Source organism: Haliotis rubra, unplaced genomic scaffold, assembly GCF_003918875.1.
Source record: "Haliotis rubra isolate DU_JTF1 unplaced genomic scaffold, ASM391887v1 Scf123, whole genome shotgun sequence".
Taxonomy (NCBI): domain Eukaryota; kingdom Metazoa; phylum Mollusca; class Gastropoda; order Lepetellida; family Haliotidae; genus Haliotis; species Haliotis rubra.
Genome location: NW_025765148.1, coordinates 2,000,719 through 2,017,607, shown reverse-complemented (window position 1 = coordinate 2,017,607; position 16,889 = coordinate 2,000,719). Strand labels below are relative to the sequence as shown.

The window sequence follows — 16,889 nt, the reverse complement described above, 5'->3', positions numbered from 1 at the left end:
AACAAGTAATTGGCTTGCGTGCTTTTTGAAAATCCTACATCGATCTAAACTTGAGTTAATCCCCTTTCTTCATTCCAGGAAGCAGAAATGAAAGAATTAGAAGAATTGCAGAAGGAAAGTGAACTGCCTTTGGAAGAACTTATTAAGTCTTTACCTCAGGAGGTATTGGAAAAGCCTGCAAGCATTCAAGATGAAACAGGAAATGAAACTCCCCAAAAGTCCAAAGAATCAAGGGTAAATTGAGAATATTTACAAACACTTCTTCTCAGTTTAACCCATTCAACACCGCAGGCCGCTTAAGCGGCCACAATGTTATGAGTCCCCAGACACCGGAGGCCGCTTAAGCGGCCAGGCAGTAGTCACGTCAAAATGAGACATAATTTTAGGAAACTACCTGACTTATGATTCATATATTTACTCTTTCAACACCAGTCAACCAGAGGCATTTACTGCCATGACACCGAGTTCCCAGAGACTCTAAGGTCACAGATGAAGCCTATTTTTATGAAGGAAATTATAAGCTTGTAAAACGTTATTACTACTACATCTCATACACCATTTAAAAGATCTAATCCCACTGTTGATAAATATGAAGTTTATTTTTATGATATAATTCAAATAATACAACTACAACTTAAATAAATTTATTTTTTAATGAAAATGCAAGTTTACATTTATAATGTCCAGATAAGCCACGAAAGAAGCAAAAACTAAGGCGATTTTTTTCCATTTGTGACATGTCATAACATGCCTTGGCTTTTTCTTTTATATTTTCATTTTTACGTCATCAGAAAATTATTATAAAAAGATTTCTTAAATAATATGTATGGTCGCTTATTTCCCGATATCAGTGGCTTTCCTCTCGGTAACAGGACACAACAACGGACAATACCTCGGCTTTCGAAGCTTCGTATGAATAACATGCAAGGCAAATCGTTTGATGTCGGGTATCGTTCTAAAGCTCTGAACATCAACAATATCACTGTACCCTAGCCAAGAGTATTTTCACAGTTGTAAGAAGCGATTTTAATGGATAAAGATTGGTTTCTAATGACGCTTTTTCGCCACAGTCTGCTATAAGGGTCGTGATTGGTCAAAACCAGACGCATGACCTAAGGCAGCCAATCATATTACGGCAATGGATACCGTCCTCGTAAACGAAAACTTTTAGATTTAGACAAAAGTTTTGGGTAAAATAATGCTATTCTGAACATATTAAGCAAGAAATCGCTACATATACGTAAATTATGGAACTTATTGGACGTATCGTGCTAGGTTATGACCTGTGACAAAAATGCTTCATGCATATATTTTCGCATTAAACATCGTGTCTGAGCGTGAAGATTGAGGCGGCGAGAGCCGAGATGTCACTTGTCAGTGACTTGACTTGCATTACATGATCGCACAAAAAGATGGAAATAGTAATTTTATATGTACGTTTGACAACTTTTATGAATGCTGTTGTTGATTTTATTCATTAGTTTATTCAATTTATTTAATAATTTCCTCGAAACATCGTTACTTTGCTCTTTTACAATGTTATTGTGGACCCACGGCCGAAGCATGTGTCTGAGAATCGTTGTTTTCAATAACATTGCGAAAAATAGTTTATAATTTTAATTCTGCTGATAATATATGATAAATTGAAATTTAATAAGTGTTTTCAGACATTGTGAAATGTGTTAGATTTAATATATGAATCATAAGTCAGGTAAGTTCCTAAAATTATGTCTCATTTTGACGTGACTACTGCCTGGCCGCTTAATCGGCCTCCGGTGTCTGGGGACTCATAACGTTGTGGCCGCTTAAGCGGCCTGCGGTGTTGAATGGGTTAAATCTATCACATTTCAAAATGTCTGAAAACACTTATTAAATTTCAATTTATCATATATTATCAGCAGAATTAAATTGGCTGCCTTGGGTCATGTGTCTGATTTTGACCAATCACGACCCTTATAGCAGACTGTGGCGAAAAAGCGTCATTAGAAACCAATCTTTATCCAATAAAATCACTTCTTACAACTGTGAAAATACTCTTGGCAAGGGTACAGTGATATTGTTGATGTTCAGAGCTTTCAAACAATGCCCGGCATCAAACGATTCGCCTCGCATGTTATTCATATGAAGCTTCGAAAACGGAGGTATTTTCCGTTATGTTATGTTACCGAGCGGAAAGCGACAGATATCGCGAAATAGGTGACCATACATATTATTTAAGAAATCTTTTTATAATAATTTTCTGATGACGTAAAAATGAAAATATAAAAGAAAAAGGCACGGGCATGTTATGACATGTCACAAATGGAAAAAAATCGCCATAGTTTTTGCTTCTTTCGTGGTTTATCTGGACGTTATAAATGTAAACTTGCATTTTCATTCAAAAATAAATTTATTTAAGTTGTAGTTGTATTATTTGAATAATATTATAAAAATAAACTTCATATTTATCAACAGTGGGATTAGATCTTTTAAATGGTGTATGAGATGTAGTAGCAATAACGTTTTACAAGCTTATAATTTCCTTCATAAACATAGGCTTCATCTATGACCTCAGGGTCTCTGGGAACTCGGTGTCATGGCAGTAAATGCCTCTGGTTGACTGGTGTTGAAAGAGTTAAGTTAAAGACCTGATTTAACTGTTTAGCGATATAAGGTAGTACTGTGTGTGAAAAGATGAAATGCTGACAGTTTGTGGATAAATGGTCAGTTACCGAGGTCTTTCTGTACAGACTGTACCTTTAAAACCTGACCAAAGAGAAATATCAACTTTGTTCTGTTGTAATTCAGTCTGAATTATCTGGAATGATTTTGACACACATTTACAGTTTAAACTCTGTGTAGGTGTAACCACAGCTATCATTCATAACAAACACATGTCAAATAAGTCTTCCTTGTAAAGTCACACAGAAGAATGTACTTCTTTGAAATTTGCTATGTTGTTTGAGGCTTACTTTCTAGCCTTTTAGGAAGGCTGCCACCGTTTCATTTACAGTAACATTGAAAAGTGTGTAGATATAAACCAGTCTCCCTTAACTTTGTTCCAAATTGTAATGTAGACAATTCCATTTATGTCAAGAGAATATTCTTGATAAATATTTTTGGATTTTGTTTACAGGGAAGTGATGAAGAGTTCACAGCTAGTGAAGATGAAGGGGATTTAGAAGAAACAATAGAAGAACAGGAGAAACATGAAAAGAAGAAAGATTACAAGCGGGAACTTGATGATTTAGAAGCTGAAGGTGATTGTTTGTGAATAATTTATCACTGTAGACTGGACCAGTCGTCCCGTAGCTCACAACCACAATGATAGCAGTTGTCATGAGTGGAACAATATTTCAGGGACAGAGCGATGTCTGTTTTAAAACTCTTGTGCATGTACTTTCTATGCATTGGACTCCTGTGACAGACTACAAAGACTGTTAGATTAATGCCTTGCTTAGTTATTCTTACCTTCCTAGTTGGAATAGTCCAAAAGCAAGGACTCTGAGTGGGAGGAATTGCAATTATCATCAATTATATCAATCACAGGATCATCTGGTCCACACCGTTATTTGCAGGCTGCCTGGTTATTGTGAACAACATTTACTTTCTGTAAGTATGTCCGATATTTTCTTCTGTGGAATGTTCATATATGACTAACTCTGGTTGTTGCAGGTGAAATGTCAATGGAAGAACTAGTGAATAAATATGCAGGTGCATATGATAGTGACTTTGATGTGCCAGAAGAAAGTTCAGAAGGAGAGACATCTGAAGATGATTCAGATGATGGTATGTTCATATGACCTTTTTTGTTTATATTTTTCAGCCTTAATTGTTGCCAAACTTGCAAAAGTGACCTTTAAACTTCTAGAGCTTGATTCTGACAATATTAGAGGATGATTTCTTTTGATCTGAGACTAAAATATATTCAAATTAATTTGAATCTGCTGGTCGTCTGAAGAGTTGCGACCCTTCAGTAAAACTTATAGGTGTTGTGTTTCAGTGGTAGGTCTCAGCACCATACCCATCACATGTGTGTTACATTCTAGACCTAAATCACTTTCACATTAAGACAACACAGTCATGTAAAAGGAACACCGTTAAACCGGCGTTAGTCCCAACTCTGTCACTTCAAGATTCGACTCCTGAATTTTGTGAAGAAGATCGGTTCACATAAAAAGACTGTTGGCTTGGACATAGTATACATTTCAGCTGTATTATAAGTTGTTCACTGGTTTCGAGAGGTACATCAACCCATGGGCCCCGAGGGACCAGTGAACAACGTATTTATCTTACCAAACACCTCAATGGTATTTTAAACTGTTTGAAGCATGGGTCTCGGATCAAGACGACAAGAAAAACAAATTTATAGTTATCTCCCTTCCATCGATTTCCATTTGAAAAACATTGGTAATTTCCGCACATCCTACATGATTCAATGTTATTCGAGATAAAGAATTATTACTACGAAGTACCAAATGAGGTCAGCATTTCCAGCGGGGTACATAGAAAATGTTACTTGGTTGTAAGTGGGGTAAATTGAAAATAATAGAAGAGCGCTCAGCCATTCAGAAAACGACATTTATGTGTGAGGCAAGATAAGATTTCAAATCACATGGATGGTCAGTTACCGAGGTCTTTCTGTACAGACTGTGCCTTTAAAACCTGACCAAAGAGAAATATCAACATTGCTCTCGTGTAATTCTGTTTGGATTATGTTGAGTAGTTTTGAGATAGCATTTTAACATTCCAAGTACACTGACCTTAGACTTTAGTCGTGATCTATACATTGCTCATGTAATGGACTTGTCTGTGACATCTCCAGATATAGAAGCTCAGAGTGACGAGGATGAAACAACAGAGGAGGAAGAAGAGGAGGAAGAGACTGAAGAAGAAGGAGAATCCTCTCAGCCACAGGAAGATACGGGTCTGGAGTTCCTACTCAAACCTCAGGGAGAGGCCGAGAAGTCTCCTGTCAAGGTAAGAACACGACATGTTTTCAGGAAATACAAATTTGCCCGGCAGTGGACCACTGCCATATAGCTGGAATATTGCTGAGTGCGGCATTAACCAACCAACCAATCAACCAACCAACCAACCAACCTGTTGTCTCTGTGGTACATATTGATACATATTCCCTATGCTCACAAACCACAGTGACATTTTATTGTCATATGTGGACTTAAAAACTGGGATAGAGAGAAAGTCTGTTTAAAACTCATATGCTGTGATAATCCTGCATATGATTCCTGTCATAGACAACAATCTAACATTGCAACCTCAGGAGGCTGCGGAATGAACTCTAAGCTACAGTGACGTATAAATGTTGGAAGTCTCAAAGGCTGAGTTGGTCTGATGACCTTTGAATAGGGACCGTACATAATTTATGGCTGGGGTGGGGTGGGTGATTTTAAAGAGGGGAGGGAGGTCATCAATTTTGTACACATGTACTGGGGGTCATCAATTTTGTACATGATAATATTTTTAAATTAGAAATTATGGGAAGGGGAGGGGGGGTCATTGATTTTGTACATGACATGCAGGGGCGGTCACTTGTTTTGTACATAAATTTTAGTGGGGGGTCATTCACATTGTATGTGCTTCTCCATAAAAATCATCACCCCCCTAGCCATAAATTATGAACGGTCCCTTATGTGCCTTACTCTGACACTATGAGTTTGAATCACAGATTGGACTCATTATTGTACCAGAATTTGTACTTAACTCTTAAAAAACATGTTCTGTTGAAACGTTGTGATGTTTGTAGCAAACGGATACGGAGACTGGCCCAGGGAAGGAAATAACAGACATAGCTGCAGAAGCCCAGAGCCTGCAGCCCAAAGGCTACACTCTTGAGACAACGGAGGTAAGTATTGGGCCTAGCTTGAACTGGTATATACACGTTAACCTTTAATATTTTAATGTGAAATGTTATCGAGACATTAAAAGGATTCACTTGTCTGACAGTTTTGCAAGACAAGTTGCTATTGATCTCGAAGAGTAAAACATCAGATACCTATGCCCTGATCACACGATGTGAGTGGTTGGACACCTTGTCTGAGACACGAACCATGTTCCGCTTACTAATGAAATGAAGTACTGAAACATATTTGGGCATCTATAATAAGGTTGGAATGACACATTTAGATAACTGTGGACAAATTTCTCCGACTGTTTCTACACATTGCTTGCTTCTTTATACGATCTACCCTTTTGTGTTTTTGAAAATGTTTTTGTAATAAATTCTTTCATTTTTAACTGTATTGTTGGCAATGTCCCACTTAACAATACATTGTAAATCCCAATTATTCAGGCCCCAGATGCCAAAGAAACCTTGTCTTCAGGGTCATATTTATGTAACACAATAAAAAAAACAAATAGAATCCTCCTTTTTTGTACTAATCTGGTCAGTGAACTGATACATATCTTTCCCTTCTTTTATCCGGGGTAGATAGGTCTTCAGCAACCCATGCTTGCCACAAGAGGCGACTAACGGGATCAGGTGGTCAGGCTCGCTGACTTGGTTGACACATGTCATTGGTTCCCAATTGTGAAGATCAATGCTCATGCTGTTGATCACTGGATTGTCTGGTCCAGGCTCGATTATTTACAGACCGCCGCCATATAGCTGGAATATTGCTGAGTAACTAAACTCACTCACTCACTTTCCCTTCTTTTGATTTTAATTTAGCATTCTATTTTTATTCTTCAATGTGCGAACCTGTTTGCTTTTTCGAGACCATGGAATCTTGAATCAACACTTTAAAATGTTTTTGGTGTTGTAAGGGTAGTTTGCTCTGTGTTTGTTGCGATTTCGAGACATTAAAAGGATTCACTTGTCTGACAATCTTGTAAGACAAGTTGCTATTGATCTCGAAGAGTAAACCATCAGATACCTATGCCCTGATCACACAATGTGAGTGGTTGGACACCTTGTCTGAGACAGATTTTCTGATAACAGTTTTTATCATCCAGTCACCATCCTTATTATATCTTCTTTCTAATGTCATAATTTACCGGACCTGTTCCCTGCAAGTTGAGAAGTGACTTCACAACCTTCAACTTTCAAGCTTGTAACACTGCCAAGAATTTCTCTTGCTGAGTAGTTTCATTGCATGATATTGCACCATACAAAATTGGATTTAAATTGCACAGGTAGAGATAATATCCTTTTGTAATGTTACAAAAATGGAGGAAATCCACAGGAATAAGTTGTAGCCCAGAGCTAGCACACCAGTTTTAAGGTCTAACCAGTGTATGAAATATACCTGCCCAAAATGGATTAAACCAGACCAGACACTCAGATGTATGGAACATCTAAAAAAAATTACCAGACCTGCTAGAAATCTAGCCCGTCTCGGGCGGTCGGACGCGCCTTATTTCTTACACTGGGTCTAGCCCTGCAGTATGGTAGCAGTTTGGCTCAAGTTATTTAACAGATTGGAGATATGATGCTGCACTGGAAGAGAGTCAATAGCTGAAAACAAATCTTTTGTTCCAGGTTCGGACGTCGGTCCCCTTTCTGCTGAAACACACATTGAGAGAGTATCAGCATGTTGGCCTGGACTGGCTGGCAACCATGCATGAGAAGAAGCTTAATGGCATTCTGGCTGATGAAATGGGACTTGGCAAAACCATTCAGACAATAGCAGTGTTGGCCCATCTTGCCTGTGAAAAAGGTAGATACTCCTTGAGCTGTTTAGGCCTAGACAGATACACCTGGCTACAAACTGTCAACTCATGTTGACACGATTCACATGATCTGTGTTGACCTGGGCTGTGGGGTAGCCTAGTGGTTAAAGCGTTCACTCATAAGGCTGAAGATTCGGGTTCAATCAAACATGACTGAGAAATGTTAGTCAGTATCTTCAAATGTTGCCTGAAAGGTTTTGATTAATCTCTGTTTGCTCCCCATTGGATCGGTTTCTGTGGTAATTCAATGGTTTGGTTGTAATCAAAACCTTTCATTAGAAAGCGTTGGGATAGCCTAGTGGTTAAAGCATTCACTCGTCATGCTGAACACCAGGGTTCGATTCCGCACATGGTTACACAGTGTGAAGCTCATTTCTGTTGTCCCCTGCCAAGTTATTGCTGTAATATCTCCAAGTGTGGCGTAAAACCATACTCACAAACACTGTTAACTATATTAAGGTTTTGCTGTGGGACTTGTCAGTAATGAAACAATTTGATACATTCCTCATCCAGATAATGACAGATACCTTTCCAAGCCCTTTGTCTTCGACTACATTGTAAGTAAAGTTCCATGTATTCATGCCATCCGTTCAGAGTGATAGTGATGTCTGTCTACTTGTAGGTGTCTGGGGCCCTCACCTCATCGTCGTCCCAACAAGTGTTATGCTGAACTGGGAAATGGAGTTCAAGAAATGGTGTCCTGCTTTCAAAATACTCACATACTATGGAAGCCAGAAGGAGAGGAAACAGAAGAGAACGGTAAGAGAAACTATGAATTCTTTAGTGTTGTCATGACGATTAACATTAGTCAGGAAAACATTGCGTTTTCTTTAACTACTTTTGCAGAGTATATACTGAACAAAATGGATTGGAGTCGTGAATAATTTTGGGTATACTTTTTGTGGTAAAGACTAAGGTAAGAAATTCATAATGTTGCCCCAAAAAATGATTTGATCCCTAACCTTTTTTCTTCAGTATATTATAAACTTCAGACTTTAATCCACTTCTCATTCTGTAAGTAGACAAAATGTTTACTTTCAATTAAAAGGTGGTAAATTACTGCATTCGTACAGCGTCCTTGGTTGCTGTATTGTGCCTGGGACAATAACCAATGCTACAGGAAAAGGGATGAATAATGTTTGTAAAGTAATGCTATGGCATTTCACCCACCTAACTGAAAACTAAGACCTTCTTCGAGGGGCATATGTTTGTTCAATATTGAGTGGCATAAGCTTTGTTCAGTATTGAGCGGCATAATTCAGTATTGAGTGGCTTTGTCCAATATTGAGTGGCATAAGCTTTGTTCAGTATTGAGCGGCATAATTCAGTATTGAGTGGCTTTGTTCAGTATTGAGTGGCATAAGCTTTGTTCAGTATTGATTCAACCTTTTTGACCCTCATTGTTTCCAAATATAAATATTGTATTTTTATACTTATCCTGACTCATGCTTATTTGCTTTCTCATCCTCTCTTCCAAACAGTCAAGTGGAAACTTGAATCCCTTCAATTCCCTTGAATCGAATGTACAATCATAAAAATTACATCTTAAAGTTCAAATTTTATTGATAGCTACAGTTCAAAGAGATCTAACCGTGTATGAATGTCATGTTGATTGTGAGGCCCGAGTTTGTTCAGTGCTTTAATCAGTATTATTTTTAAAAGAAGTTTGAATATGTGATCAGTCAGGTGGATTTGTACCTGTAGGTTTGCCAAGTGGTTGACTTCGTTTTGCAATGAACAATTCAAATAATGAGATAAACTGAGAATTTAGAGCAGATATAAACTCGTTTCTCCATGTTGGTTTCAGGGATGGACCAAAACCAATGCCTTTCATGTGTGTATCACGTCCTACAAACTGGTGGTGCAGGATCACTCAGCCTTCAGGAGGAAGAAGTGGAAGTACTTCATCCTGGATGAGGTGAGACCTGAACACATACTCACAGTTCAGTCTGTTGTATTATAGTTTTTTTTAAGGTATAACTGGTAATGTCACAATTGTGTGTAGAACCCATAATAAATTTAGAACAAACAAGACTGTGTTGTGAAAATTGGGTAATTTTGTACAGCAGAATGGCCAATACCAAAGACAGTTGCAACGATTGTACCTGATCTGTAGCCCTGGCCAGATATAAATTGAAACAAGTCAAGAAAACATATTGTTGTGTTTTCCAATGTCAAATGTTTTTACATTCACCTAGATCTGTTTCGTTTTGTATCACTGTAGAGATCATGGGGCACACCTCAACTTGTCAGAAACTGGTTAAGAAATGGTGTCATAGTGCAGATATCATACATGACTGAGAAATGGTAGTCTGAATCCTCCAATGTTACTAGAATGGTTTGGATCAACCTCTTGTTTGCTGCTATACAAATGATTTTCTGTGTTAATTCAATGGTATAGTTGCAGTCAGAACCTTTCATTGGACTAGACGTTACACTTGATGTTATTTTCAGGCTCAAAACATCAAGAACTTCAAGTCTCAGCGATGGCAGATGCTGTTGAACTTCTCAAGTCAGCGCCGTCTTCTGCTTACGGGTACCCCCCTGCAGAACAGTTTGATGGAGTTATGGTCACTTATGCACTTCCTGATGCCGCACGTGTTCCAGTCGCACAAGGAGTTCAAGGAATGGTTCTCCAACCCACTCACAGGGATGGTGGAGGGCAGTCAGGAGTACAATGACAGTCTAGTCAAGAGATTACACAAGGTGAGCACGGCAGCGGTACAAAAGAAGTTCACGATTAGAGTAGGTCTTCCTCGGCCGATGCTGTAGGTTGTATGAGGCAAGTTACAGGATCGAGTGATAACTCGCTGTCTTGTGACCATAAACTGATACCCGTGGATTGATAGTATCAGTTCCTTTTGGCTGGGACATTGGGGTAGCCTAGTGGTTAAAGGGTTTGCTTGCACGATGAAGAACAGGGTTTGATTCCCCACATGGGTACATCGTGTGAAGCCCATTTCTGGTGTCCCCTGCCTTGATATTGCTGGAATATTTCTAAAAGCGGCCTAAAACCATGCTCACTCGCTCCTTCTGGCTAAAGTCATATAGCTGGACTGCTACTTAAGATAATAGAACATAACACATAGAAAGGACACGAGAATGGAATCCCTTTGCTCACAAACCACAGTGGCATTCTATTGCCATATGGGGACTTACAAACGGGGATAGAGAAAACTGTCTGTTTAAAACTCGTATGCTGTGATTATCCCTGCAAACGATTCCTGTCACAGACAATAATTCATCTGAAAGTACATGAAACTCTGGTATTAGTGGGCTTCATACATACTTATGAATTGGTCAGATTATTATTAATTACAAGTTTTTTTATAACCATCTTGCTTGAGATGCCTAAAACCACAGTGCTAATAATGAGCCAGATAAGGAAAGAATGGCTTCTTCAGTCCTGTTCCAGCTCTGCACAATCAGATTTGATGCAGCTCATAAAATGCCTTTTGCCTCGTGACTTGTTCTGACAACTCTTATTAGAACACACAGATTACTTCAGACACACAAAGTTACTAGTTGTAGAAATTGAACTGAATTATTGAAGCTACTTTCTTATCACAGTTATGGTGTTGGTTTAAATTTGACAGTGTGTTTGGATTTTTACCAAAGATCTTTTTTCAATTATTCAGCTACATCAAGCTGTGTTGCTTCGATGCAAATTAGTTCTTGTGTTGTGTTCAACCAAAATCACTGTTCACATTCAGTAGAAAATCATCTGTTCTCGATCGATGTTCAAAAAGATTTTCCCTATGCTCACAAACCACAGTGGTATTTCATTGCCGTATGTGGACCTTATAAACTGGGATAGAGAAAACGTCTGTTTAAAACTCATGTGCTGTGATACTCCTGCATATGATTCCTGTCATAGACAACATAAGCTGTTATATCTCATGGCTGCTTGTACATCAGCCAAGTCTACACATATTAAAAGTTTGTCATTGTTAAATGTTTTTTCATTGTTAGGAGGATACTTTTAATTTATCAAATGATGGATAGTGTTATGGAGGCGATAAGACAATGGCATGATTGTGATAATCCAGTCTAATAAATAAACCACCGGTGTATGCTGTCTAAAACATTGTGGTGCCACAAAACCATTTTACAATGTTGCTGAAAGATGTTTCCCTGATAAGTGATGACTGATGTAAACAGATATGGCTTCAAATCATCTTCATTGTTTCCAAAACGTGCTCTTGATATTTATATTATTTTTGCAATGGATTTGGGGCATATTTTACCAAAGTGATTTCGAGACATTAAAAGGATTCACTTGTCTGACAATCTTGTAAGACAAGTTGCTATTGATCTCGAAGAGTAAAACATCAGATACCTATGCCCTGATCACACGATGTGAGTGGTTGGACACCTTGTCTGAGACACTGAATATTTAGTTCAAAGTTTAACTAAGACATTGAACATAGACCATATTCAGTTTGTTTTTGGTACATGTTCAAGTTGTTGTCCATGAAAACTTTCAATGTGAACATAATCCATTTGTTGATCTTTAATAATTTTATCTAACATGGACTGAAAGATAGGAAATGTTTTTGTGGCACTGTGGTTCCTGCCATGGCAGACTGAAGTATCAGTTGCTGTGTGTGGCAGCCTAACCTACAACTGTCAACAAGTTTCTATTGGTAAAGTGTAGATCAGCTGTACGTGATCAGCTAGTCGGTGTTGGTTTAAATTTGACAGTGTGTTTGGATTTTTACCAAAGATCTTTTTTCAATTATTCAGCTACATCAAGCTGTGTTGCTTCGATGCAAATTAGTTCTTGTGTTGTGTTCAACCAAAATCACTGTTCACATTCGCTAGAAAATCATCTGTTCTCGATCGATGTTCAAAGAGATTTTCCCTATGCTCACAAACCACAGTGGTATTTCATTGCCGTATGTGGACCTTATTAACTGGGATAGAGAAAATGTCTGTTTAAAACTCATGTGCTGTGATACTCCTGCATATGATTCCTGTCATAGACAACATGAGCTGTTATATCTCATGGCTGCTTGTACATCAGCCAAGTCTACACATATTAAAAGTTTGTCATTGTTAAATGTGTTTTCATTGTTAGGAGGATACTTTTAATTTATCAAATGCTGGATAGTGTAATGGAGACGGTAAGACAATGGCATGATTGTGATAATCCCGTCTAATAAATAAACCACCGGTGTATGCTGTCTAAAACATTGTGGTGCCACAAAACCATTTTACAATGTTGCCGAAAGATGTTTCCCTGATAAGTGATGACTCGTGTAAACAGATATGGCTTCAAATTATCTTCATTGTTTCCAAAACGTGCTCTTGATTTTTATATATTTTTGCAATGGGTTTGGTGCATATTTTACCAAAGTGATTTCGAGACATTAAAAGGATTCACTTGTCTGACAATCTTGTAAGACAAGTTGCTATTGATCTCGAAGAGTAAAACATCAGATACCTATGCCCTGATCACACGATGTGAGTGGTTGGACACCTTGTCTGAGACACTGAATATTAAGTTCAAAGTTTAACTAAGACATTGAACATAGACCATATTCAGTTTGTTTTTGGTACATGTTCAAGTTGTTGTCCATGAAAACTTTCAATGTGAACATATTCCATTTGCTGATCTTTAATCATTTTATCTAACATGGACTGAAAGATAGGAAATGTTTTTGTGGCACTGTGGTTCCTGACATGACAGATGAAGTATCAGTTGCTGTGTGTGGCAGCCTAACCTACAACTGTCAACAAGTTGCTATTGGTAAAGTGTAGATCAGCTGTACGTGATCAGCTAGTCCTTGGTAGATTTCTGCCAATTTCATTTTTTAATTGGTTATAAATTGTGTCATTGAAACCCCCATTCTATGACACGATATTGAGTTTTCCACTGAAAATAGATTTTCCTGTTGCCATCCCGGTGTCAGGTTGAACCAGTAACGTTTTCGAAACAGCATTATTCTTTCCTAGGGATTTGTGCATCCTCAGTAATTTCAAACATGCGTTTATGTGACCAAGCATGGGTACAAAGTGGGACAGTCTCTTCAGTCAACTTCTTTCAAGGGATTTTGCTGTGTCTTTGTTTTTATTTCGAGACATTAAAAGGATTCACTTGTCTGACAATCTTACAAGACAAGTTGCTATTGATCTCGAAGAGTAAAACATCAGATACCTATGCCCTGATCACACGATATGAGTGGTTGGACACCTTGTCTGAGACAAAGTACATTGTTAAGCACCTTAGAAGTTTGGAAAACAGGAATTCCTTTGAAAAAGATGACAGGATGTGTATTGGTTCTTTACTTCGAATTTGTAGTCTCAGGCGTGACATATAAACAAATCTTATTTTCACCATACCATGACTCTTTCCTTGGTGTTAGCACATATTCTTCTGTACCCAAGTTGTATTATATCTGATAAAGTATGGACGTGCAGTGGGACATTTTTTAATCAACTTTGAACATGTGTTTTCATGTGCACATTTATTGTGTGCCTTTGTTGCAATTTCGAGACATTAAAAGGATTCACTTGTCTGACAATCTTGTAAGACGAGTTGCTATTGATGTCGAAGAAGGATTCACTTGAAGGATTCAGATACCTATGCCCTGATCACACAGTGTGAGTGGTTGGACACCTTGTCTGAGACACTGAATGAGAAAATAGATGAAACTATCTGTTTTCTATAAATGAAACTGTCGGTAATGCTTCGTGAATAACAAATGTAGTGTCCTGTGAAGTAGAGTGATCTCTGAGGAGTAATATGTTAAAGATAAATACAGTAGCAACCTTAATTACAGCTGAGTGCCAACACGGCAGTGAACCTAACTCACTAAACAAGTCAAACAATTTAACTCGTTCGAAAACTACAATCAAGTACATATTTGAGGGTCTCCCTTCAGCGTGCACGCTTTGGGTTTCAACTCAATCCATAAGACAGTGACTCCTTTAACACGAACATTGGAGTCAAATAGATTACAGATATATGGAGACAACTTGCCTTTCATATCTAATAGTGGTCATAAAGAGAAAGCTGCTTGAATGCTCAGAATATCTAAATGCGAGAACTTGTTTGAATCATCTGTATCTGGTTGGTTTGCCCTGATTGCAGCTTTGAACTACAAACCAACCTAGTTGTACAGATGATTCAAACAAGTTCTCGCATTCAGATATTCTTCCATAGACATAAGAGACAGCTAATAGTATAAAATGCTGTTGCCTTACTTTCTGGGCATTGTGATGAAGTGTGTTCTACATGTATTTTGGGGCGGTCAGGTAGCCTAGTGGTTAAGGTGTTTGCTTGTCACGCCAAAGACCCTCGTTCGATTCCCCACACGGGTACAATGTGTGAAGCCCATTTCTGGTGTCCCCTGCCATGACATTTCTGGAATATTGTTAAAAGCGGCATAAAATCATACTCAGTCACTCTACATGTATTGCCTTGTTTTTCAGGTATTGCGGCCTTTCTTGCTGAGGAGGTTGAAAGATGATGTTGAGAAGCAGATGCCAAAGAAATATGAGCATGTTGTCATGTGTCGGCTGTCGAAGAGACAGAGGTTCCTCTATGATGAGTTCATGTCCCAGACAAAGTGAGTCATTGGTTGGATTATGTGCAGTGTCCATGTTAAAATGTGGCATAATATGTCATTATGAACCTGTGTTAGACCATCGACATACATGCAATTAACAGGATGTGTAACTCTGTCCGTGCAATTATCTAGAATGCTACGGTTAAGCCTCGTTTCACTCTTAAGGTTTGTCTGTATCAGATTTATCATACTTAACATTTACCAAAGTGCTCATGTTTTGTGGCTTGAACTGATGCATTATTACCCCATGCCCGTCTGCCTGTCCGCTTGAAAAAGCAGATCTTGAAAACTTTGTTATATCTACACCAGACGACTAGGGATTTACCTGGAGTCCTGTATTTGAGGGTCCCTGGGACTCGTACTCTTAATTTTCAGGGGTCCTGGACAACAAAATTGGGGTCCCAGACACTTAGATATTATTATTAACTCTTTCAACACCAGTCAACCAGAGGCATTTACTGCCATGACACTAAGTTCCCAGAGACTGTGAGGTCATAGATGAAGCCTATGTTTATGAAGGAAATTATAAGCTTGTAAAACGTTATTGCTACTACATCCCATACACCATTTAACCCATTCAACACCGCAGGCCGATTAAGCGACCAGGCAGTAGTCACGTCAAAATGAGACATAATTTTAGGAACCTCCCTGACTTATGATTCATATATTAAATCTAACACATTTCACAATGTCTGAAAACACTTATTAAATTTCAATTTATCATATATTATCAGCACAATTAAAATTATAAACTATTTTTCGCAATGTTATTGAAAACAACGATTCTCGGACACATGCTTCGGCAGCGGGTCTACAATAGCATTGTCAAAGAGCAAAGTAACGATGTTTCGAGGAATTCATTAAATAAATTGAATAAACTAATGAATAAAATCAACAACAGCATTCATAAAAGTTGTCAAACGTACATATAAAATTACTATTTCCATCTTTTTGTGCGATCATGTAATGTAAGTCAAGTTACTGACAAGTGACTTCTCGGCTCTCGCCGCCTCAATCTTCACGCTCGGACACGATGTTTAATGCGAAAATATATACATGAAGCATTTTTGTCACAGGTCATAACCTAGTACGATACGTCCAATAAGTTCCATAATTTACGTACAGGTAGCGATTTCTTGCTTAATATGTTCAGAATAGCATTATTTTACCCAAAACTTTTGTCTAAATCTAAACGTCTTCGTTTACGAGGACGGTATCCATTGCTGTAATATGATTGGCTGCCTTAGGTCACGTGTCTGATTTTGACCAATCACGACCCTTACAGCAGACTGTGGCGAAAAAGCGTCATTAGAAAACAATCTTGATCCAATAAAATCGCTTCTTACAACTGTGAAAATACTCTTGGCAAGGGTTCAGTGATATTGTTGATGTTCAGAGCTTTCGAACGATGCCCGACATCAAACGATTCCCCTCGCATGTTATGCATCTGAAGAAGCCAAAAGCGGAGGTAGTTTCCGTTGTTATGTTATGGTACCGAGCGGAAAGCCACAGATATCGGGAAATAGGCGACCATACATATTATTTACGAAATCTTTTTATAATAATTTTCTGATGACGTAAAAATGAAAATATAAAAGAAAAAGGCTCGGGCATGTTATGACATGTCACAAATGGAAAAAAATC

The 16,889-nt window shown here is 38.2% G+C and overlaps 1 protein-coding gene across 1 annotated transcript in view; it reads left to right on the top strand.

Annotated features, from left to right (window-relative positions):
• Positions 1–16,889, top strand: part of LOC124266117 (helicase domino-like) — a 74,383-nt gene that overhangs the window by 19,051 nt on the left and 38,443 nt on the right. Inside the window, 10 exon segments of the mRNA XM_046700929.1 lie at positions 79–234; positions 3,116–3,239; positions 3,655–3,768; positions 4,805–4,959; positions 5,747–5,845; positions 7,481–7,658; positions 8,294–8,430; positions 9,479–9,589; positions 10,126–10,377; positions 15,109–15,245. Coding sequence (XP_046556885.1) covers positions 79–234; positions 3,116–3,239; positions 3,655–3,768; positions 4,805–4,959; positions 5,747–5,845; positions 7,481–7,658; positions 8,294–8,430; positions 9,479–9,589; positions 10,126–10,377; positions 15,109–15,245 — 1,463 coding nt within the window.